Source organism: Oncorhynchus mykiss, chromosome 27, assembly GCF_013265735.2.
Source record: "Oncorhynchus mykiss isolate Arlee chromosome 27, USDA_OmykA_1.1, whole genome shotgun sequence".
Lineage (NCBI taxonomy): Eukaryota > Metazoa > Chordata > Actinopteri > Salmoniformes > Salmonidae > Oncorhynchus > Oncorhynchus mykiss.
This window is the reverse complement of record NC_048591.1, coordinates 19,255,543-19,280,336: the sequence shown is the minus strand read 5'-3', so window position 1 is coordinate 19,280,336 and position 24,794 is coordinate 19,255,543. Positions and strand designations below refer to the sequence as shown.

Sequence of the window (24,794 nt, the reverse complement as noted above, 5' to 3'; positions counted from 1 at the left end):
TGTATATATATATTTGTTTTCTTTTGTTCTACTGTGTTGACTGTTTTGTTTATTCCATGTGTAACTCTGTGTTGTATGTGTCGAATTGCTACGCTTTATCTTGGCCAGGTCGCAGTCGCAAATGAGAACTTGTTCTCAACTAGCCTACCTGGTTAAATAAAGGTAAAATAAAAAAATGAATGTTTTTGTTTGTTTATGACCATGTTCTTTCTCCTTGCATTTTGTATTTATATTGATGTGTGTATTTTCTGTAATTCAGGGCTCATCTGTAAATAAAAAAAACAACCCTGGTCTCAGTATGACTCCGTTAACCTTTTATATTTTATTTTTTTAAACAATTCTATCGCTCGCGTTGGTAGACGTCAACGCTTCCTGACTCCATATCAACGTTTATGCTCTGTTTCATTCTCTACGGACTCTTGGGCTAAGTCGATACAACATCAAACTATTGATAGTTAAACAAAGAGTTAATTTTCTTTTGATACATTGTTTGTCAACTGCTTTATATCGAAGCATACATAGCACTACACTTTATACAAAGTATAAAACAAGACACCATATTTTGTTACAAGAACCAATCGCTGCAACACTAGTTACTCGCATGTGATCCTCCACAGAAACGAACCAATGAGACACGATCTAAACAATACTGACGTCAATGAGAGGTGTGACTTCACTAACAAGTCTGGGCAAAACAACTGCGTAATACAAATGTCTATTGTCAGGTCCAATAATGAACATTATTTGACTACGCGTAATTATGAGTTAAAGAATCAGTCTTAGTCTAGTAATGCACTTTCACTTTTTACAATGAATTCAAAAACAACTCCAAGGGACGATCCATTAGATGACGGGTGTGATATAAGCAATTCACAACTCATCAGGATATTTTCGGAGCGTCTCGGTGAGTATGACTGCTTATTGAAAAGTTTGCTAACAGCATTTCTAGACGAGATGCATGCCCAATGGGATTATTGAATACTATGAACTTTTCATGAACCGTATTCTCTGCTCTTCTGTATCCTATGCCTGAATGTACATTACAGCAATACAGTGCCATAGTTGATACACTACATTTTAAAAAGTTGTCCATAGGTCAATCTATACAGTTAATAAAATACAGTAACTATTACTTCTCTGAAGTTCCCTTACTACAGTATCTTATATTTCATCTATTCTAGCCCCTTCTGACCAACCTAGTCTGACTCCTCCTGCTGGTGCTGATCAACACAGTCCGACACTGGGTGTGTGTGTGGTCAATGATGGCCAGTCCCTTGCCAAAAAGGAGGAGAGAATCGATGGCCAAATTAAGAAACGGTAAACCCATTCATATATATTATGCAAAGTTTAACCTTTAACAGTTCTCAACACTGCTGTGCCATACAGAGATATTTGACTCTGGTTCCCTTTATATGATGTGTGACGACCTAGAAAGCTCAAACTAAGTTTATTCAATTACTGGGTCATACAGCTGCAAAGACAAAGCATGATTACACAAGCACATATATTTATAACCTACTAATAGGTGGGGTCAACTCCTTACACATCTAGACAGCCTGCATCTCTGTAGCTCGGCAGGAACTTAATTGTTTCCTCTCACTGGTGAAGTCATGGCTCTGCCTGATGCTTGAACCTGCGTGGAAGTGTATGTGTGTGAGATAGGACTGTTGTGGTGGGCCCCTCTGGTCCCCCTCCGAGGTTGCTTCACACTTCATATGTTGATTGATGAAGTCCTCGCTCCTCCCTAGTTCTGCAGCTGGCCTGCCTTAGTCTCTGAACTATTAACCCTGCCTCCCTCTTTAGAAACATGGTACAGAATATTAACTTTCTGAACTTCCCCTTGTCTCCCACCCTCCATACACCTAATTCCTATCCACCCTTCATTGACCACATATACATGTAATCAATAAGTTATATTAATGGTAACAGGAATAACAATATTTCAAGCTAGAATCCAACAGATGCTTTTGAGCAACCTAGAGGGGGGCAACAGAGGGGATCAGCAACTTCTGTTCTGTGTGTGTGAGAGAGAGAGGGATGATTAACAGCTCCTGTCTGTGTGTGCATGTACATTAGGGCTGGGAATTGCCAGGGACATCACAATGATATTATCACGATACTTAGGTGCCGATACGATATATATTGCAATTCTCACGATTCTATATGTATTGCGATATATGTATTGTTCACTATACAGTATGTCTGCTGCAGAGAGACGAGAGCCATGATAATTCGTTTTCATCAGTCATGGAAATGAAAATGCTGAAAACATGTTGGCTCACTATTTAAAAAGATGGAGAGCAAGCTACTGTAAAGGATGAAAAATACCCTCTTTTTGGCACAGGTACAGCTAGCTAACGCTACCTAGCTTAAAATATTTGTTTTACATATCGATACTTGGAGTCAAAGTATCAATATATCATCCAAAATAATATTGCGATATGTAACTATCAATTTATGTTTTATTCCCCCCCCATTACCAATGTGTCCGTCCATCAGGGGTCACAAGGTCGTGGCCCCGTTCGAGAGGCTGAGCAACAATAGGAGCACTGTTACCCTGTCAGTCCCAGACCAGAGTCCAATGGAGAGGTTCAGTAAGCATCACCTGAATGTTACTCAGCTGTGTGAGCAGTCATGGTGTGAAATTAAAGTGGTCTATGGGTTCCTCAAGCCTCATATGAAGAGGAGAGAGATGAGAAGGACTGCAGTGACGACAGGGGCCAGTATTCATCTTGCTAGAGGTAAGCAGCATGTTGTGCCCTAGAATGTAATCATATATTTCCATAACCATAATTAACTACTTCATGAGCCAATCCTGAATGGAAGGTCATTGGCCCATAGACTGCTTTCATGTAACAAGTCATTTTGTAACTTCAATTTTTCCCATAACATAAATCCCTATGTTTTCATGTGTATGCTTGATCTCTTTATGGATGATGTGGAGGTAGTTAGTGATGATAACCTATTTCCTGTCCTTGTATATATGTGTCTAGAACTGGAGGCAAACCCAGATGCTATGACTGTGGTTGTTCATACCAGAGAGGACAGGGAAGCCTTGAAACTCATCAACCTGATACAGATGGTTCCAGCTCTGGAGGCAGGTATGGTGGTACTGATCAGGTTTGATAGAGTACACTAAATATGAACATACTGTAATGATAACAAAAGATGATAAACTGTTGCAAATAGCCATCTCAGAATCTGTTTGTGTTTCCCAGGCCAGCTTGTACGGGAGTTTCCAGTGTTAGGTGTGCTGGATGGGGTGTTTTTCCTGGGTGTGGTTGATGAGCTGTATTGTAGTAAGTCTGGGGATCTGGTCCTGAGTGAACTGAAGACCCGCAGTCACAACTCCCTGCCGCATCCTGCCCAGGCCAAGGGACACTCTCTACAGGTAGGCTCTACAAAGTGCTGTTCCAGCCAATAAATTACATAAGAGGCCGCTTGCGGGACTGTCATACCAAAAAGTGTCCCCCTCTGCGTCACAATGGGATTCGATCAACTATTAGTGTCCATTGCTATATCAACGGTGTGATGTCCTAATGATTCGAATTTTGGAGATCATTACAGCCTAAATGACGTTATTTTTATCATCGCTATGCAAACACCCGGCTAGAATTTCTCTGTGCGTCTTGTCGAGATCAGTGGTGCCTTCATAGTACTTCGCCTGGTTGGAAAGAGAAAATAATCTCCTTGAGGGATGCCATTGAAGTGCAAGCTACATACTCAAACTGGACAGAAAGCTACAATAACAGGTACTATAATAGCTAGCTAAATATAACTGGTTAGCTAGCCCGCTATTGTAGCTGGCTAGCTGACTTTTTATTTATTTAACCTTTTATTTAACTAGGCAAGTCAGTTAAGGGCTGGGATTCAAAATCAAACATAGCAAGAAAAACATGACAACACAGCATGGTAGCAACACAACATGGTAGTAGCACAACATGGTACAAGCATTATTGGGCACAGACAACAGCACAAAGGGCAAGAAGGTAGATGCAAAGCAGCCACAACTGTCAGTAAGAGTGTCCATGATTGAGTCTTTGAATGAAGAGATGGAGATTTGGTGTTTGTTGCAGCTCGTTCCAGTCACTTGCTGCAGTGAACTGAAAAGAGGAGCGACACAGGGATGTGTGTGCTTTGGGGACGAGGGCTGCTGTAGATATCTCAGATAGGGGTGAGTGAGGCCTAAGAGGGTTTTATAAATAAACATCAACAAGTGGGTATTGTGACTATACACAGATGACCAATTTACAGAGTAGTAAAGAGTGCAGTGATGTGTCCTATAAGGAGCATTGGTGGCAAATCTGATGGCCAAATGGTAAAGAACACCTAGTTGCTCGAGAGCACCCTTACCTGCCAATCCATAAATTAAGTCTCTGTAATCTAGCATGGGATGGATGGTAATCTGAAACAGGGTTAGTTTGGCAGCTGGGGTGAAAGGGGAGCGATTACGATAAGAGGAAACCAAGTCTAGATTTAACTTTAGCCTGCAGCTTTGATATTTGCTGAGAGAAGGACAGTGTACCGTCTAGCCATACTCCCAAGTACTTGTATGAGGTGACTACCTCAAGCTCTAAACCCTCAGAGGTAGTAATCACACCTGTGGGGAGAGGGGCCTTCCTCTTACCAAACCACATGACTTGGTTTTTTTAGGTGTTCAGCACAAGGTTAAGGGTAGAGAAAGCTTGTTGGACACTAAGGAAGGTTTGTTGTAGAGCATTTAACACACAATCCGATGGAGGGGCCAGCTGCGTATAAGACTGTATCATCTGCATATAAATGGATGAGAGAGCTTCCTACAACCTGAGCTATGTTGTTGATGTAAATTGAGAAGATTGTGGGGCCTAGGATTGAGCCTTGGGGCATTTCTCTTGGTGATAGGCAGTGGCTGAGACAGCCGATTTTCTGAATTCATGCACTCTTTGAGAGATGTAGTTAGCAATCCAGGCCAAAGACCCCTCAGACACCAATACTCCTTAGTCAATACCCACAAGAATGGAATGGTCTACTGTATCAAAAGCTTTGGCCAAGTCAATAAAAATAGCAGTACAACATTGCTTAGAATCAAGGGCAATGGTGACATCATTGAGGACCTATAAGGTTGCAGTGATGCTTCCATAACCTGAGCGGAAACCACATTGCATACCCGAGAGAATACTATAGACATCAAGAAAGCCGGTCAGTTGGTTATTGACAAGTTTTTCCCACACTTTTGATAAACAGGGCAAAATAGAAATAGGCCTGTAACAGTTCGGACCAGCTTGATCTCACCCTTTAAATAAAGAACAAATTGGCTGCCTTCCAAGCAATTGGAACCTCACCAGAAAGGTGAGACAGGCTTGGTGATGATAGGGACAGCAACCTTAAAGAAGGGTCTAAACATCTGACCCAGATGTTTTTTGGGGGTCAAGTTTAAGGAGCTCCTTTAGCACCTCGGACTCAGTGACTACCTGTAGGGAGAAACTTTGTAGCGGGGCAGGGGGAAAAGAGGGAGATTAGGAAATGTTGGACGAGCAAGGAAACATGGCTGAGTCAAATATGAATCCTGACTTAATGAAGTGGTGATTTAAAGAGCTCAGCCATGTGCTTCTTCTCAGTGACAACCACATCAACATTAAGGGACATGGGCAGCTGTGAGGAGGAGGGTTTATTCTACAGGTCTTTAACCATTTTCCAGAACATCTTGGGGTTAGACCCAGAGAGGGAGAACTGCTCCTTAAAGTAACTAACTTTGGCCCTCCGGATAGCCTGAGTGCACTTATTTCTCATTTGCTTGAATAAGAGCCAGTCAGCCTGCGAATGCGTGTGCCGAGCCTTTCGCCAAATGCAATTCTTGAGGTTGAGTAACTCTGCAAGATCACGGTCGAACCAGGGGCTGAACTTGTTTCTTTACGGGGGCATGTTTGTTAACAATACCACTGAAAATATGAAATAGAAGGTCCAAGCATCTTCGACAGAGGGTATCAAGCTGATTTTATACCATTTTAAAGAGGCCAGTTCATGAAGGAAGGCTTGCTCATTAAAGTTTTTTTAGCAAGCCTTTATGGCAAATCAGGACAGGTCGTTTCACTGAGCAGCCATTACGAACACAGGCTGTAAAACAGTGATCACTAAGGTCATTACAGAAAACACCAGACTGATACCTATCAGGGTTATTTGTGAGGATAACATCGAGGAGAGTAGCCTTTTCTGGGGTTTTGGAGTCAAGATTTAGGGAGTACCATTGCTTTAGGACTTGGTCAGGTGGTTTAAGCATGTCCCAGTTTAGCAGCCCTAAACTGGGACATGCTTAAACCACCTGACCAAGTCCTAAGGTACAGGCCGGTGCTGATGGAGGACGTTAGCACCTAGCAACAGTCAACAATAAGCTATTTGAAAGTTTAATGCTTAAAACCAGCAAATCAAATTGTTTGGGGACAGACTTTGTGGATACAACCGGACACTGAAGGTGATCCTTGGTAAAGATTGCCACTCCCCCACCTAGATCTGTCTTGCTTGAAAAAGGTTAACCTTTCTGGTTATAACATCAGTATTCAAAACACTCTGCCTTGACCACATCTCAGTAATGACCAACACATCTGGATTGGAGCTGTGAACCCACACTTTCAATTGATCCATTTTAGGTAATAAGCTTCTAGTGTTAACGTGCAGAAAACTCCGTGAATGGTCTTTGAACAGCAGGAGTGGGCTTCAAAGGGTGCTTCAAAGACTCCTGCCACTTGTTGGTCCCAAAAACAACACCTTTTACTTCACACCTCAGTGCTAATTGAAGTTGTATCTGGCATTCAGTCCCCATAAACTCTGTTCCAGGTTGGATGGTGTCCTCAGGTCTCTGCTGTTTGTTTGCTAGAACACCCCCTGTATAGCTTGGAAAAAGGAAACCTTGGTAGCGGTAATTGCTCCGGTTAATTTTGGTCAAAATTAGGTTGTAGGTTTTGATCTGGAGCGAAGGCCATTCTGTGGAGGGTAGCATCCTGCATATGTCCCTGCCGAAAAATTCAAGTTTATCTAACTCCAAATCTATAATTTTGTAAAAAATGTTGAATTATGTGAGAGCTCACATGCAGCTGTCTCTCTCTCTGAGGGAGGTGGGTGACTAGGCAGGCTGAGGTAAATTAGGACAGTAGCTAGCAACGTCAATCTAAAAACAGGTTACAATTTTTCTTCCTATTAACAAAGTCTGTTCTTTCCAGTCTTTTCGGTCCTCTGAAGCAGAAGGTAGTCAGCAGGTTGTCACTGTCAAAAATACAGTCCTTGGAGAGCAATTCGGAGGTATTAATTTTGCGCGGACTGAGTGAGCTCTTATGAGGTGAACTAGAACTACCCTCGTCCTCCTTCCTTCGCGACCACTACGAGGTAAAATAGAGCCAAGCAACCAGTATAGCAATGGACGCTTTGGTTCATTACGTAATCAGGTCAGAATTTCGCAAGTTCAAGCAACAGCCCTTGCAACAGAAGCTAGAACTCATTGAATCCCATTGTGGGGGGGGACTCTTTTTGGCAGGGGGACACTATTTGGCATGACAGGCCCCCAACCATCTACACTGTAAACAAAAATTGAGTTGTTTCAACTAAATATGATTAAGTAACTGGTTCCACAACCTTTTTTTTTTAGTTTACTCAACTTTTTGATCAAAGTGTTACCAGAACTTAACATTTTGTAGTTGCTCCAACATGAGAGATCTTAGGCAGAAATGTGGTCAACTTAAAATGTGTTTTTCTCAAAATGTCTCGTGTTCATTTAGTTTGAAATTGTTATTTGGGCAGCTTACCTAAAATAAAGAATGTTACACACACACAGTGATTTTAACATACAATGTTTTTAACTTACATATTGTACATGATTACATTGCATGTTAATTTCTACAGTAATTCATATTCAACATATCCTCACCTGGGATTTGGTTCATTTGGTTCACAGCATTCCAATCTTCTGGAGCTAAGTTTGGGCCAACATTTTCTTTTAGTTCAGGTAACACTAGGACCGAAAAGTTGAGTAAACAAAAAAAAGGCTCTGGAACCAGTGTAGCACTTACACTACCGTTCAAAAGTTTGGGGTCACTTAGAAGTGTCCTTGTTTTTCAAAGAAAAGCACATTATTTTGGCCATTTAAAATAACATAACGTTTATCAGAAATACAGTGTAGACTTTGTTAATGTTCCAAATTACTATTTTTGCTGGAAACAGCAGATATTTTATGGAATATCTACATAGGCGTACAGAGGCTCATTATCAGCAACCATCACTCTTGTATTCCAATGGCAAGTTGTGTTAGCTAATCCAAGTTTCATTTTAAAAGGCTAATAGATCATTAGAAAACCCTTTTACAATTATGTTAGCACAGCTTAAAACTGTTGTGCTAATTAAAGATCAATAAAACTGGCCTTCTTTAGAAGAGTTGAGTATCTGGAGCATCAGCATTTGTGGGTTCGATTACAGGCTCAAAATGACCAGAAACAAAGAGCTTTCTTCTGAAACTTGTCAGTCTTTTCCTGTTCTGAGAAATGAAGGCTATTCCATGTGAAAAATTGGCAAGAAACTGAAAATCTCGTACAATTCTGTGTACTACTCCCTTCACAGAACAGCGCAAACTGGCTCTAATCAGAATAGAAAGGAGTGTGAGAACCCGGTGCACAACTGAGCAAGAGGACGAGTACATTAAAGTGTCTAGTTTGAGAAACAGACGCCTCACAAATCTTCAAGTGGCAGCTTCATTAAACAGTACCCTCAAAACACCCGTCTCAACATCAACAGTGAAGAGGTGAATCCGGGATGCTGGCCTTCTAGCAAAAACAAGGACATTTCTAAGTGACCCCAAATTTTTGAACGGTAGTGTATATCTCAATGCCTTAGAAATTACAATCTGCTTTCTGGCAGTCTTCGTGGTATTAATATGCAGGGAGCATAAATTGTACAATTGTTAACTAACAAATACTTTTTTCAAGTTAGAACCCATGTATAGAACCCAACTACATGCATATATATATTAGGGATATATATATATATATATATATATATATAAGGGATCATTATCTGCTACTTGGACTTTATTCATAATTAGTTGAAACAAGTTTTCTTTACAGTGTAGCTTAGGGCCCCCAAAAGGCCCTATGCTACACTACCACACCACACACTATGTCGCTCTGATGTTTCGCTGACCTCTTTGGTGTCGCTCTCTCTTTTGACCTTTCTCTCTCTTTCTGGTCTCTCTCATTTATCTGTCCCTCTGGTCTCTGACTCTTCTCTGATTGCTCTCTCTGATCACTTTCTCTCTCTGATCTCTCTGTCAGGTGGGTGTGTATAAGCTGCTGTTTGACTCCATGGTTCATGGTTCTATGAAGAGGGATCAGCTCCTCCACTTCCTCAAGCTCCGGCCCCACCAGGCCTTTGGGTCAGAGCTCCAGAGGTATGCCCAGAAATTGGGCCTCCTGGCAGTCACCTTCGGAGAGCTTGTGGACCACCTGTTGGTTGTGCTACATTTCTCTAACCTCCAGCCCATTGACAAGCTATGCCTGGAATACAGACATCAGAGCTCCGGAGTCCTCATAGGAAACAGGGAGGTAGAGTTTGAGGAGACCCAGCTAAGGGCTGAGCTCAGGGACTACCTGGCCTTCTGGAGGGGGGAGAGGGAGCCCCATGGAGTGGATATTGAGGATATAGAAGAGGCTTGGAAGTGTAGGATGTGCCCCTATGAGGAGAGCTGTGAATGGAGGAGGAATAGGTTGCAAGAGGTGATGATTGATGGCAGTAAGAAAGCCAAATTGGATGGTTCTAAATCCGAGACTCCCAATTCAAGTCGGAGAGTCCCAAATTGAAGTTTGTCAGGTCTGAGAATCCAAAATGGGAGAGTCCAAGGTTGGACAGTCCAACAGATTTTATGGGTTTACAATATTGTTGAATAGCGGGGAGGGGCATCCCATTCTGGGTTCGAGTCCAGGCTCTGTCGCAGCCGGCCGTGACCAGGAGACCCATGGGGCGGTGCACAATTGGCCCAGCGTCGTCCGGGTTAGGGGAGGGTTTGGTCGGCAGGGAAATCCTTGTCCCATCGCGCACTAGCGACTCCTGTGGCTGGGCGGGCGCAGTGCACGCTGAACCGGGTTACCGAGATCTACTGAGATTTCCCGCCCAAACCCACTCCCTTTTCCCAGGATAAATAACTGAGAAACCGGTAAATTAGAATACATTATTTCAGTATGACGTAAAATGGAACTGTTAAATTATACAGTTGAAGTCGGAAGTTTACGTACACTTAGGTAGGAGTTGTTAACTCATTTTTCAACCACTCCACAAATTTCATGTTAACAAACTATAGTTTTGGCAAGTCTGTTAGGACATCTACTGTGTGGATAACGCAAGTAATTTTCCAACAATTGTTTACAGACAGATTATTTCACTTATTCACAGTATCACAATTCCAATGGGTCAGAAGTAGGGGTCGACCGATTTAATCGGAATGGCCGATTAATTAGGGACGATTTCAAGCTTTCATAACAATCGGAAATCGGTATTTTTGGACACCGATTTGCCCGATTTTTTTAAAAATATATATATATATTTTATTTTTTACACCTTTTATTTAACTAGGCAAGTAAGTTAAGAACACATTCTTATTTTCAATGACGGCCTTGGAACGGTGGGTTAACTGCCTTGTTTAGGAGCAGAATTTTTTTGGACAGATTTTTACCTTGTCAGTTCGGGGATTCAATCTTGCAACCTTATGGTTAACTAGTCCAACGCGTTAACCACCTGCCTCTCATTGCACTCCACGAGGAGCCTACCTGTTACGCGAATGCAGTAAGAAGCCAAGTTAAGTTGCTAGCTAGCATTAAACGTATCTTATAAAAAAACAATCAATCAATCATAATCACTAGTTAACTACACATGGTTGATATTACTAGTTTATCTAGCGTGTCCTGCGTTGCATATAATCGATGCGGTGCGCATTCGCGGAAAAAGGACTGTCGTTGCTCCAACGTGTACCTAACCATAAACATCAATGCCTTTCTTAAAATCAATACACAAGTATATATTTTTAAACCTGCATATTTAGTTAGCTAAAAGAAATCCAGGTTAACAGGCAATTTTAACCAGGTGATATTGTCACTTCTCTTGCGTTGATTGCACGCAGAGTCAGGGTATATGCGATGATAATAAACGTTTTGTTTTCGAAATGATAGTTTCCGGATTCGACCATATTAATGACCAAAGGCTCGTATTTCTGTGATATATTATGTTATGATTTGATATTTGATAGTGCAGTCTGACTGAGCGGTGGTAGGCAGCAGCAGGCTCGTAAGCATTCATTCAAACAGCACTTTTGTGCGTTTTGCCAGCAGCTCTTCGCTGTGCATCAAGCATTGAGCTGTTTATGACTTCAAGTCTATCAACTCCCAAGATTAGGCTGGTGTAACCGATGTGAAATGGCTAGCTAGTTAGCGGGGTGCGCACTAATAGCGTTTCAAACGTCATTCGCTCTGAGATTTGGACTAGTTGTTCCCCTTGCTCTGCATGGGTAACACTGCATCGAGCCCAGGTAGGGGCGAGGAGAGGGATGGAAGCTATACTGTTACACTGGCAATACTAAAGTGCCTATAAGAACATCCAATAGTCAAAGGTATATGGAATACAAATGGTATAGAGAGAAATAGTCCTATAAATACTATATTAACTACAACCTAAAACCTCTTACCTGGGAATATTGCATTTTTGTATAAATAAAGCTTGATTTGATTTGACCAGTTTGTCATTAGTTGTTCCATTTGTTATCCTTTTGTTTTTTTTATCTTGTTTTTGTAGTAAATATTTCAGCTTATTTTCATTGTTTTTTCCTGTAAAGCAAATTGTTGCATTCCATGTCTGAAATGTGCTGTATAAATAAAGATTGATTTGACCATCATAGTTCAGTGTGCATGTGTTGCCCTCTTTAACAGAGTTGTATAAAAGCAAACCGAGCAGAAACTTGGCTACTCTTTTAGTTAACTGATGTAGCTGGCAAGGTAACTGTTTAAAACAAAACTAATGTTTTTTTCCAGTGCTGAGCTAGTATTGTAACTGACGTAAAGTTAGCTAATGTTTCATCCCCTCACGAAGCTAGTAACTACCGCAGCCAGGTAAGCTCTAGCCAGCTTTCTGTCAGATTGCATTATGAGGTGGCTATTTGTACGATCTGACAGCGGTTGTTTTTATGGAAATGTTTTGTAGCCCTTGTTTTGTCCAGTTTCAACAGAAGTAAATGAACTTGGCTAGCTTTTGCCAGTTTTATCAAAGGGAGAGAGCTGGTTAAAAGTTGGCTAACGTTACTGTAGCTATTCTTTTTTTTTTTTCAATCACAGTAGACCTGAGTCAAACGATGAAACCATCGACCAAATGATTGAAAGATGATATTCTGACGTTTTTCATTGCAATGTGAATTTATATTAGTCAATATGGCATGTAACAGTATTGATTATTGATCTGTGTTGTTGATTAACTACAGGAGAGTGAGACCAAATCATGGACGCTGGACAGAGTGGATTTCAGTTGTAACAAAAAGGCAGTTTGAGTCAAAAGATATCTTGTCCTGCAGTTTAACGTGCACGGACCTGATTCATATAGCTCAGAAGGAGTTAGCTGAAAAAGGGACCTAGACAAAGGTTGTAGCAGATTATATACATGGAATAATGTAGGTGGAGTCTTGTCGTGGTGGTCTTCTGACTGGTCCCGAAGAGTTGGAGGCGGGCCTGCTCCAGCCAGAGCAGGAGCCCCAATGGTGCACAGCAGAGTCCTCTGCTCTTGGCACCCGACCAGTAGAGGGGGGAGTGAGGTGTGTGTGTTCGTGCGTTGAAGTGTCTGTGTGTCCAGGAGTCGTGAGATAAGGGGAACTGAAACTGGCAGTTTATGGCTGGGGCTAGGGTGCTTCCTGTTTGGACAGGGGTGCGTGAAATGACTTGAGTCAGGCGGCTTAATATATGTGCTTGATATATGAGCTATGTATATGAATATGTGTATATATGACATCTGTCAGTTTCCCGAGCTAATTCCCTACTTTTCACATTGACACAGTAATAAACGGCTCTAATGTTAAAGGCTTCAATGTCATGATGCACAGTACAGATCTGCGCTGTACCAATTTATTTCGTACTCCTCCGCCCGCAGTTTTTCATACCGCACCCACTAGCTTTCTGCGCTACCGCAAGAACTGGTCCCAAACCCAACCACAGTCCTGACATGTTATTTTAGGCGAATGTGACGCAACCCATTGCCAACCATGATCCCAACAACGTTGTGCCCTATAGGTAATATCAAATGCACAAAAATAACTTGAAATAGGTTAAATTACCAGAAATTCTCACATGGCCCTTATATTAGGCTATCTGTATTACTGGGCTATGTCAGTGACCTTTTATCCACCTGTGTACTTAACCAGCTTCTTGATATGCCACACCTGTGAGGTGGATGGATTTTCTTGGCAAAGGAGAAACGCTCACTAACAGGGATGTAAACACATTTGTGCACAACATTTGAAAGAGAGAAGTTTTTTGTGTGTTTGGACAATTTCTGGGATGTTTTATTTCCGCTCATGAAACATGGAATGAACACCTTTACATGGGTTTATATTTTTGTTCAGTATATTTTTATAGTTTAACGTAAACTCACCCCATTCCGTACAAAAGTGCGCAACCGCAACATTCAAACGAGGCGACAAAGAACTAATGGGACTGTAGCGACTGTTGAAGTCAAAATCGGGGGTGTGAACTAGGTTTCTATTCAAGCGTTGATCGACATGGTAATGGCTCTATAGTATTGGGGAAAAGTTGAAAAATCTTCTATCATCCTTTAAAAACAAGAAATGGACAGTGACGGGGGTAAGGGGGATACCTCGTCATTTTTTTTCGTCATCATTCTCAAAGCCGCTGTTTACTTATAAGATCACTTTAGCACCGCCCTAAAAACCCGATTTCAAATTCGACACAAACCTTCAAATATAATAATGACACATTATATAAACTCTTTATAGTGTTTTATTTACATTTTAGAGGCGATAAGGTGACAAGTTGGACTGATCGAGTGAAAAAAAGTTATTTTCCCACACAAGATCTCTCCTTCTCACTATCACGCATTAGTTTCGCTTCCCCACCCGCCATTTTTAAAAAGACCCGACGGGGCTCATTGCCTGCTTGAGTTATGCAGAAACGGGCAGTGTTTAGGTCATGTAATTGATTCTGTTGGAAAGGGGAGAAATTATGCTTTACAATGGTATTGACATTAAGGACAATTGTACGGACCAAGGCGATGTACGAGTTTATGTTACCTTGAAAGAGTGGGAAGATTTTCAGATGGAGAAATATGGGTGATCAACATTTATTTCTAGGCTATTCTATTTAGGAAATACATTTCCTTGGAAAGATAACTGCCCTGTGCTTCTCTGCCCATTCATAGGCTAAATAGCCTACTCTATTTAATTGAGACCAAACGCGCACCTCATCTCGCAGGTATGGCTACTGAATTTGAAGCAGCAAGAATGATGACAGTGACACTTGCTACATTTTGCTTAGACCTAGAAAATATAAAATGCGGGAACAGGATCCAGCACCTCTCAGATTTGACTTAGTTTGTTCTGGCACCTATTTCCCCGGATGCAGTACCTCTCGCAGCAAGATGTATTAATTGTTTCACTGTTCGCACTGTAACTATTCTAATAAAAGCAATCAGCTAAATCAAGTTCCCATTATTTCTCCCGCCCCACAAAAAAACCATCACGTAAAAGCGCGGGGGTCCTTCTGTGTAATCATCCTATCCTGCAACACTGATCACAGATCTGCTCTCTTATTTGTAGACATAGAGGTTATGGGGAGGGCCGGTGTGGAAAGTAACTGATCTTGGCACAGGTCTTGTCTTGGTAGTGGTGGTCAGCTAGTGAAGGTCCCTACGTAAATCACGGAATGTAGCTAGGCTAGTCGTCTCACTACTGAATTTGAAACGTGGGAAAGCCAAATAAAAAATGGATGAGAGAAGGCAATTGAGTTTGATTACGTTTTTTTTCAAGTCCACAAATCCAGAGAAAGATGGTGATTCGAACCCTAAACGACCCAGAAAACTGCCAGTGGAGAAGAGGAGTGAGGGGAAATCCGCTCCTGATGGCGATGCTTTAGCTAGCAGCTAATCCCGCCAGTTCAGCAGTTCTTCCGGCACCTACACTAGCTAGTAGCGAATCATACTCAGCGGGAGGCAGGGTCAGTTCAAGAACAAGCAAATTTATAACCCTGGCTTTTCGTGCAAAATTCAAAACTGGGCTGTACAATAACAGGCCCGCTATTGGCTTTGAGCAAGAAATTGACTTTGAGCAATACTTTTACTTTCAAGAGTTAAATTAACTTGACATGAGGAGAGTCATTGTGGGAGGTGTTGAAAACTAATGTAGGAACATATTTTTCCTTTCCAAACTTATTCTGTACTGTGAAGTTAATAGTTAACAAAATGGCGCCGGAAGAAATGGCTGCAGTTTTACGGGTGCCCAACCAATTGTGCTATTATGTGTTTTTGTTCATGTTATTTGTAACTTATTTTGTACATAATGTTTCTGCAACCGTATCTTAAGACAAAAAAGAGCTGGATATCAGGATAGCGATCACTCACCTCCGATTAGATGAAGATTTTTTCTTCAACAAGCAAGACTCACAGGACATTCATCAAACACCCGACAGGGCCAACATCCCTGTTATTTTCAAGAAGAAGTGACACAGATACAGAGGACAAAGAGCCGGATGCCTGGTCAGGACCCAAAAAAGGTGAGTGCGAAAGCTGCCGTTACTGTCAATACTATTCACCAACCTGCAATCATTGGACAATAAACTAGACGAGGTACGATCACGAATACCCTACCAATGGGACATCAAAACTGTAATATCCTATGTTTCACGGTATCGTGGCTGAATGACTTCATGGATATTCATCTAGCAGGATATACGCAGCACCGGCAAGATATAACAGCACACTCCAAGACGAGGGGGGCGGTCTGTGCATATTTGTAAACAACAGCTGGTGCGCTAAATCTAAGGAAGTCTCTAGAAGTAGAGTATACTGTGATAAATTGCATGCCTCACTACTTGCCTAGAGAGTTTTCAGCTATACTTTTCATGGCTGTTTATTTACCACCACAGACAGATGCTGGCACTAAGACCGTCAGCTGTATAAGGAAATAAGCAAACAGGAAACCACTCACCCAGAGGCGGCGCTCCTAGTGGCCGGAGACTTTAATGCAGGGAAACTTAAATCAGTTCTACCAAATTTCCATCAACATGTTAAATGTGCAACCAGAGGGAAAAAATTCTAGCTCACCTGTACTCCTCACACACAAACACGTACAAAGCTCTCCCTCGCCCTCCATTTGGTAAATCCGACCACAACTCTATCCTCCTGATTCCTGCTTACAAGCAAAAATTTAAGCAGGAAACACCAGTGACTCGGTCTATAAGAAAAGTGGTCAGATGAAGCAGATGCTAAACTACAGGACTGGATTCTTCTGATGGCATTGAGGAGTACAACACATCAGTCACTGGCTTTATCAATAAGTGCATCGAGGATGTCGTCCCCACAGTGACTACGTACATACCCCAACCGGAAGCCATGGATTACAGGCAACATTTGCACTGAGCTAAAGGGTAGAGCTGCCGCTTTCAAGGTGCGGTACTCGAACCCGGAATCTTACGAGAAATCCTGCTATGCGACGAACCATCAAACAGGAAAAGTGTCAATACAGGGCTAAGATTGAATCATACTACACCGGCTCAGACGCTCATCTTATGTTGCAGGGCTTGCAAACTATTACAGACTACAAAGGGAAGCACAGCCGCTACCAGACAAGCTAAATCACTTCTATGCTCGCCTTGAGGCAAGCAACACTGAGGCATGAATGAGAGCATCAGCTATTCCGGACGACTGTGTGGTCACGCTCTCCGTAGCTGACGTGAGTAAGACCTTTAAACAGGTCAACATACACAAGGCTGCGGGGCCAGACAGATTACCAGGACGTGTGCTCCGGGCATGTGCTGACTTACTGGCAGGTGTCTTCACTGACATTTTCAACATGTCCCTGATTGAGTCTGTAATACCAACATGCTGCAAGCAGACCACCATAGTCCCTGTGCCCAAGAACACAAAGGCAACCTGCCTAAATGACTACAGACCCGTAGCACTCACATCCTAGACCCACTCCAATTTGCATACCACCCAAACAGATCCACAGATGATGCAATCTCTATTGCACTTCACACTGCCCTTTCCCACCTGGTCAAAAGAACACCTATGTGAGAATGCTATTCATTGACTACAGCTCAGCGTTCAACACCATAGTACCCTCAAAGCTCATCACTAAGCTAAGGATCCTGGGACTAAACACCTCCCTCTGCAACTGGTTCCTGGACTTCCTGATGCCTGATGGGCCACCCCCAGGTGGTGAGGGTAGGTAGCAACACATCTGCCACTCTGATCCTTAACACTGGAGCTCCCCAGGGGTGTGTGCTCAGTCCCCTCCTGTAATCCCTGTTCACCCACGACTGCATGGCCAGGCACGACTCCAACACCATCATTAAGTTTGCAAATGACACAACAGTGGTAGGCCTGATCACCGACAACGACAAGACAGCCTATAGGGAGGAGGTCAGAGACCTGGCCGGGTGGTGCCAGAATAACAACCTATCCCTCAACGTAACCAAGACTAAGGAGATGATTGTGGACTACAAGAAAAGGAGCACCGAGCACGCCCCCATTCTCATCGACGGGGCTGTAGTGGAGCAGGTTGAGAGCTTCAAGTTCCTTGGTGTCCACATCAACAACAAACTAAAAATGGTCCAAACACACCAAGACAATCGTGAAGAGGGCACAACAAAGCCTATTCCCCCTCAGGAAACGAAAAAGATTTGGCATGGGTCCTGAGATCCTCAAAAGGTTCTACAGCTGCACCATCAAGAGCATCTTGACCGGTTGCATCACTGCTTGCTACGGCAATTGCTCGGCCTCTGACCGCAAGGCACTTCAGAGGGTAGTGCGTACGGCCCAGTACATCACTGGGGCAAAGCTGCCTGCCACCCAGGACCTCTACACCAGGCGGTGCCAGAGGAAAGCCCTAAAAATTGTCAAAGACCCCAGCCACCCCAGTCATAGACTGTTCTCTCTAGTACCGCATGGCAAGCGGTACCGGAGTGCCAAGTCTAGGACAAAAAGGCTTCTCCACAGTTTTTACCTCCAAGCCATAAGACTCCTGAACAGGTAATCAAATGGCTACCCGGACTATTTGCATTGTGTGCCCCCCAACCCCTCTTTTTACTCTCTGTTTATAATATATGCATAGTCACTTTATTTATACATTCATGTACATACTACCTCAATTGGGCCGACCAACCAGTGCTCCCGCACAATAATTGAAAACCTGCAGTTCTTTCCCTCTTTCCCAACACAAGATAGATATTGGTCTCCACCATGACATACAGTACAACTGTATCCGAAATGCAGCCGTAATCTGCACATAAACTATAGCCTACCTGTAACCTATCAAATCTGATTTTCTATTAGATATGATAACTTTTTTTTAAAATGGTCAAATCCTCCTGCCTCAAGATTATTTTACTCCTGTGACAAAACTGGTCAAATTAAGATGTAACATCTCTAGTGTGAAGTGTGGTTCAGAAAGCTTCTACCGCAGCCTTAAGCCAGTAAACTTATTAAGCAATCAGATGTGCAATAAGAAGGGTACATTCCTTTTTATAACAATATGTTTCTATATAAATATATATTCTACATGTACAGTGTCTTCAAAAAGTATTCCCACCCCTTGACTTTTTTCACATTTTGTTGCGTTACAGCCTAAATTTAAAATTGATAAAATTGAGATTTTGTGTCACTGATCTACACACCCCATAATGTCAAACTGGAATTATTTTTTTACTCCACAATACTAACATAAATTAGAGTGAAAAGAAGGAAGACTGTACAGAATAAAAAATATTCCAAAACATGCATCCTGTTTGCAATAAGGCACTAAAGTAAAAAAATGCAAAAAATGGGGCAAAGAAATTAACTTTTTGTCCTAAATACAAAGTTTGGGGCAAATCAACACATCACTGAGTACCACTCTTCTGGCAGGTCGACAGATAAATCTGGGTTTGGCGGATGCCAGGAGAACGCTACCTGCCCCAATGCATAGTGCCAACTGTAAAGTTTGGTGGAGGAGGAATAATGGTCTGGGACTTTTATGTTTTGGGCTAGGCCACTTAGTTCCAGTGAAGGGAAATCTTAATGCTGTAGAATACAATTACATTTTAGACGATTCTGTGCTTCCAACTTTGTGGCAACAGTTTGGGGAAGACCCTTTCCTGTTTCAGCATGACAATGCCACCGTGTACAAAGCGAGGTGGCATTGTTTGGTATACTCCGTGAAGTGTATGTGAAGTATATCATATCAGGTCATGGAGAGAAAGAACTCCTGGTCTGGCACCTACAATCACTAATGTCCACACAGCCTAATTTAGTCAGATGCTTACGTGGTCTGTCCACGAGAGATTTTCTGTCTGCTAACGTTCATAATTTATGTATTTAAAAAAAAAACTGTGATTACTTCCTAAAGTGTGAAAAATATCAAACTGAGAAAATGACATTTTATATTGTGAAAAGAAAATATAATTATGAATACAAAACCTACATGCAATGATATTTTTATATATACAGCACCTTGTAGGCTCAACCCTAATTGATGTGCTCTCTGACACCTGGAGTTGCATGGCAAAGGATCCAGGAACACAAAGGAAGCACAAAGGACAATGCCAAAGGATTAGTCAGCCCTTCCCCCCTCAGAGGGTCCAAATTGTATCTGTCTGTTACAGTATCTAGAGGACTGACCATTGAATGTGTGATACAGTAGATACCAGACATGAATACAATAGTGTTATTCTATCTGAAAGTTGTCCCCTAAAGAGGACTCTGAAGCTATCTATGCATATGTTACACGCATTTGGAAAGTATTCATCAATATGCACACAATACCCCATAATAACAAAGTGAAAACAGTTTTTATAAATGTTTGCAAATTTATAAAAATAATAATAATACCTTATTTACATAAGTATTCACACCCTTTGCTATGAGACTTGAAATTAATCTCAGGTGCATCCCGTTTCCATTGATCGTCCTTGAGATGTTTCCACAACTTGATTGTGGTAAATTCAATTGATTGGAAATGATTTGGAAAGGCACACACCTGTCTATATAAGGTCCCACAGTTGACAGTGCATGTCAGAGCAAAAACCAAACCTTAAGGTCAAAGGAATTGTCCTTAGAGCTCTGAGACAGGAAGGTCCCCAAAAACACAGTGGTCTCCGTCATTCTTAAATGCAAGAAGTTTGGAACCAGCAAGACTCTTCCTAGAGCTGGTCGCCCGGCCAAACTGAGCAATCAGGGGAGAAGGGCCTTGATCAGGGAGGTGACCAAGAACCTAATGGACACTCTGACAGAGCTCCATCTCTGTGAAGATGGGAGAACCTTCCAGGACAACCATCTCTGCAGCACTCCACCAATCAGTCCTTTATAGTAGAGTGGCCAGACGGAAGTCACTCTTCAATTTAAAGGCACAAGACAGCCCACTTGAAGTTTGTCAAAAGGTACCTGGCACCTAACGGAAACAAGATTCTCTGGTCTGATGAAACCAAGATTGAACTCTTTGGCCTAAATGCCAAGCGTCACGTCTGGAGGAAACCTGACACCATCCCTACAGTGAAGCATGGTGGTGGCAGCATGCTGTGGGGATGTTTTTCAGTGGCAGAGACTGGGAGACCAGTCAAGGGAAAGATGAATGGAGCAAAGTACAGAGGGATCCTTGATGAAAACCTGCTCCAGAGTGCTCAGGACATCAGACTGGGGCAAAGGTTCACCTTCCAACAGGACAACGACCATAAACACAGAGCCAAGACAATGCAGGAGTGGCTTCGGGACATGTCTCTGAATTTCCTTGAGTGGCCCAACCAGAGCCCGGACTTGAACCCGATCAAACATCTCTGGAGAGACCTGAAAAGAGCTGTGCAGCGATGCTCCCCATCCAACCTGAGAGGAATGGGAGAAATTCCCCAAATACAGGTGTGCTAAGCTTGTAGCGCCATACCCAAGAAGACTTGAGGCTGTAGTCGCTGCCAAAGGTGCTTGAACAATTTACTGAGTAAAGGGTCTGAATATTTATGTAAATGTGATATTTCAGTTTTTTTTATACATTTGCATACATTCCTAAATACCTATTTTTGCTTTGTCATTATGGGTAATTGTTTGTAGATTGATGAGGGGGAAAAAATATTTAATCCATTTTAGAATAAGGCTGTAACGTAGCAAAATGTGGAAAAAGTCAAGGAGTGCACTGCATGTATGATCTCTGTGGTAACTTGTGAACTCTAAATTACTCTATAGAAAGGGGTTTTATGGTTCATTTCTGGGATCTTTTAATTCAGCTCATGAAACATGGGACCAACACTTTATGTGTTGCATTTATATTTTTGTTTAGGGTATCTTTATGGAGTTAGAAACAGTTTAGTAGGTTAATTGCTTAGTCTTCTTATGAGCCGCATGTGAGGTACAGTGTATACACTGCTCAAAAAAATAAAGGGAACACTTAAACAACACAATGTAACTCCAAGTCTATCACACTTCTGTGAAATCAAACTGTCCACTTAGGAAGCAACACTGATTGACAATACATTTCACATGCTGTTGTGCAAATGGAATAGACAACAGGTGGAAATTATAGGCAATTAGCAAGACACCCCCAATAAAGGAGTGGTTCTGCAGGTGGTGACCACAGACCACTTCTCAGTTCCTATGCTTCCTGGCTGATGTTTTGGTCACTTTTGAATGCTGGCGGTGCTTTCACTCTAGTTGTAGCATGAGACGGAGTCTACAACCCACACAAGTGGCTCAGGTAGTGCAGCTCATCCAGGATGGCACATCAATGAAAACTGTGGCAAGAAGGTTTGCTGTGTCTGTCAGTGTAGTGTCCAGAGCATGGAGGCGCTACTAGGAGACAGGCCAGTACATCAGGAGATGTGGAGGAGGCCGTAGGAGGGCAACAACCCAGCAGCAGGACTGCTACCTCCGCCTTTGTGCAAGGAGGAGCAGGAGGAGCACTGCCAGATCCCTGCAAAATGACCTCCAGCAGGCCACAAATGTGCATGTGTCTGCTCAAACAGTCAGAAACAGACTCCATGAGGGTGGTATGAGGGCCCGACGTCCACAGGTGGGGGTTGTGCTTACAGCCCAACACCGTGCAGGACGTTTGGCATTTGCCAGAGAACACCAAGATTGGTAAATTCGCCACTGGCGCCCTGTGCTCTTCACAGATGAAAGCAGGTTCACACTGAGCATGTGACAGACGTGACAGAGTCTGGAGACGCCGTGGAGAACGTTCTGCTGCCTGCAACATCCTCCAGCATGACCGGTTTGGCGGTAGGTCAGTCATGGTGTGGGGTGGCATTTCTTTGGGGGGCCGCACAACCATCCATGTGCTTGCCAGAGGTAGCCTGACTGCCATTAGGTCCCGAGATGAGATCCTCAGACCCCTTGTGAGACCATATGCTGGTGCGGTTGGTCCTGGGTTCCTCCTAATGCAAGACAATGCTAGTCCTCATGTGGCTGGAGTGTGTCAGCAGTTCCTGCTAGGGGGGGAACGGCAGGGCGGCAGTTTAGCCTAGTGGTTAGAGTCTTGGACTAGTAATTGAAAGTTTGCAAGTTCAAATCCCCGAGCTGACAAGGTACAAATCTGGTGTTCTGCCCCTGAACAGGCAGTTAACCCACTGTTCCTAGGCCGTCATTGAAAATAAGAATTTGTTCTTAACTGACTTGCCTAGTTAAATAAAGGTAAAAAAAAGGCATTGATGCTATGGACTGGCCTGCCCGTTCCCCAGACCTGAATCCAATTGAGCACATCTGGGACATCATGTCTCGCTCCATCCACCAATGCCACGTTGCACCACAGACTGTCCAGGAGTTGGCGGATGCTTTAGTCCAGGTCTGGGAGGAGATCCCTCAGGAGACCATCCGCCACCTCATCAGGAGCATGCCCAGGCGTTGTAGGGAGGTCATACAGGCACGTGGAGGCCACACACACTACTGAGCCTCATTTTGACTTGTTTTAAGGACATTACATCAAAGTTGGATCAGCCTGTAGTGTGGTTTTCCACTTTAATTTTGAGTGTGACTCCAAATCCAGACCTCTATGGGTTGATAAATTTGATTTCCATTGATAATTTTTGTGTGATTTTGTTGTCAGCACATTCAACTATACAAAGAAAAAAGTATTTATTAAGAATATTTCATTCATTCAGATCTAGGATGTTATTTTAGTGTTCCCTTTATTTTTTTGAGCTGTGTATAATATGCATATATCAAATATTGCCCCACAACCTCAGGCGGCTGAAGAAATTCGGCATGGCCCCTATGTCCCTCTACTTGAAAATCAGAGGCAAAGTTTGAATATTGCTGTCCATCAATGACTCCCACCCACATTTACTGAGCTTGAGCAATTTGAACAAAAACAGTGGACAAATGTTGTCCTAAGAGTTGTGCAAAGTTGGTAGAATCATATTCACAATGATTCCCAGCTGTAATGGCCACCAAAGGTGATCCACCAAAGGGTTTAAAGACATACTCAATCAAGACATCTTTGTTTTTTGTTTTTTATTTATTTGGAAAATGTTCAAAAAATATTCTTTAAATTTGATCATGTGGAATAGATTGTGTAGATTGGTAGGGGGAAAAAAATCTAATTTATAATTTTTTTTAAATTTAATTTTAAGTCAGCAAAATGTGAAGACTAAGCAAACTTTCACTAGCTTCTCTATTATGTTAGAGGTAGGAAAGCACAGAATAAGGTCTTGCATGTGAAGTATCAACAAAACCCCTGTTATTTCTCCCACCAGGTGGTGCTAGTGTATAAGACCCTGGGTGTTTTTTTTACTGATGCTTATGATTCTGAATTATTCTTTTATCTTTATTTAACTAGGCAAGTCAGTTAAGAACAAATTATTATTTACAATGATGACCTACCCTGGCCAAACCCGGACGATCCAGGGCCAATTGTGCGCCGCCCTATGGGACTCCCAATCATGGCCGGATGTGATTCAGCCTGGATTCAGACCAGGGACTGTAGGGTCGCCTCCTGCACTGAGATGCAGTGCCTTAGACCGCTGCGCCACTCGGGAGCCCAAATGTTCCCAATCAGTAATTTTGTATGCCAGTTTTCATTATTCATAATCAATCAATCAAATGTATTTATAAAGCCCTTTTTACATCAGTTGATGTCACAATGTGCTATACAGACATCCTGCCTAAAACCCCAAACAGTAAGCAATGCAGATGTAGAAGCACGGTGGCTAGGAAAAACTCCCTAGAAATGCAGGAACCTAGAGAGGAACCAGGCTCTGAAGGGTGGCCAGTCTTCTTCTGGCTGTGCCGGATTGAGATTATAACTGTACATGGCCAAGATGTTCAAACGTTCATAGGAGGCACCTAGGATTTGATTGCTGGCTCTGTACTATGCAATTTGCTTATCTTTAATATCCTGAAAGTGAGTTTCCTAAAATTAATCTTAATTTGAATATAAATGTATAATTATTAAATGAATAAGGCCTGTTTCTCTGTCTTTTATTGGCAGTCAGAACACAGCATATTATGCAGAGTTCATTCCAGGTTAATTTTAGCCTGGTTCCAGATCTGTTTTGTACATGATGGTGACCATAGGAGTTCACAGATCTGTGACCAGGCTAGATTAGTGTATCAGTGTATTG

At 42.5% G+C, this 24,794-nt stretch overlaps 1 protein-coding gene across 1 annotated transcript; it reads left to right on the top strand.

Annotated features, from left to right (window-relative positions):
* The first annotated feature begins 672 nt into the window (after positions 1-672).
* Positions 673-10,327, top strand: LOC110507695 (exonuclease V). The gene is made up of 6 exons (XM_021587846.2): positions 673-904; positions 1,182-1,317; positions 2,500-2,741; positions 2,994-3,101; positions 3,219-3,391; positions 9,291-10,327. Exons 1-6 carry the CDS (start codon positions 811-813, stop codon positions 9,813-9,815), a joined length of 1,278 nt encoding a protein of 425 aa, XP_021443521.2. The 5' UTR covers positions 673-810; the 3' UTR covers positions 9,816-10,327.
* The last annotated feature ends 14,467 nt before the right edge of the window (positions 10,328-24,794 follow it).

Bases quoted from the DNA above. Each gene is read 5' to 3' on its own strand.
- LOC110507695 (XM_021587846.2), top strand. From the start codon at position 811: ATGAATTCAAAAACAACTCCAAGGGACGATCCATTAGATGACGGGTGT. The intron at 905-1,181 runs GTGAGTATGACT...CATCTATTCTAG, and splicing joins GATATTTTCGGAGCGTCTCG to CCCCTTCTGACCAACCTAGT. The intron at 3,102-3,218 runs GTATGGTGGTAC...TGTGTTTCCCAG, and splicing joins GGTTCCAGCTCTGGAGGCAG to GCCAGCTTGTACGGGAGTTT.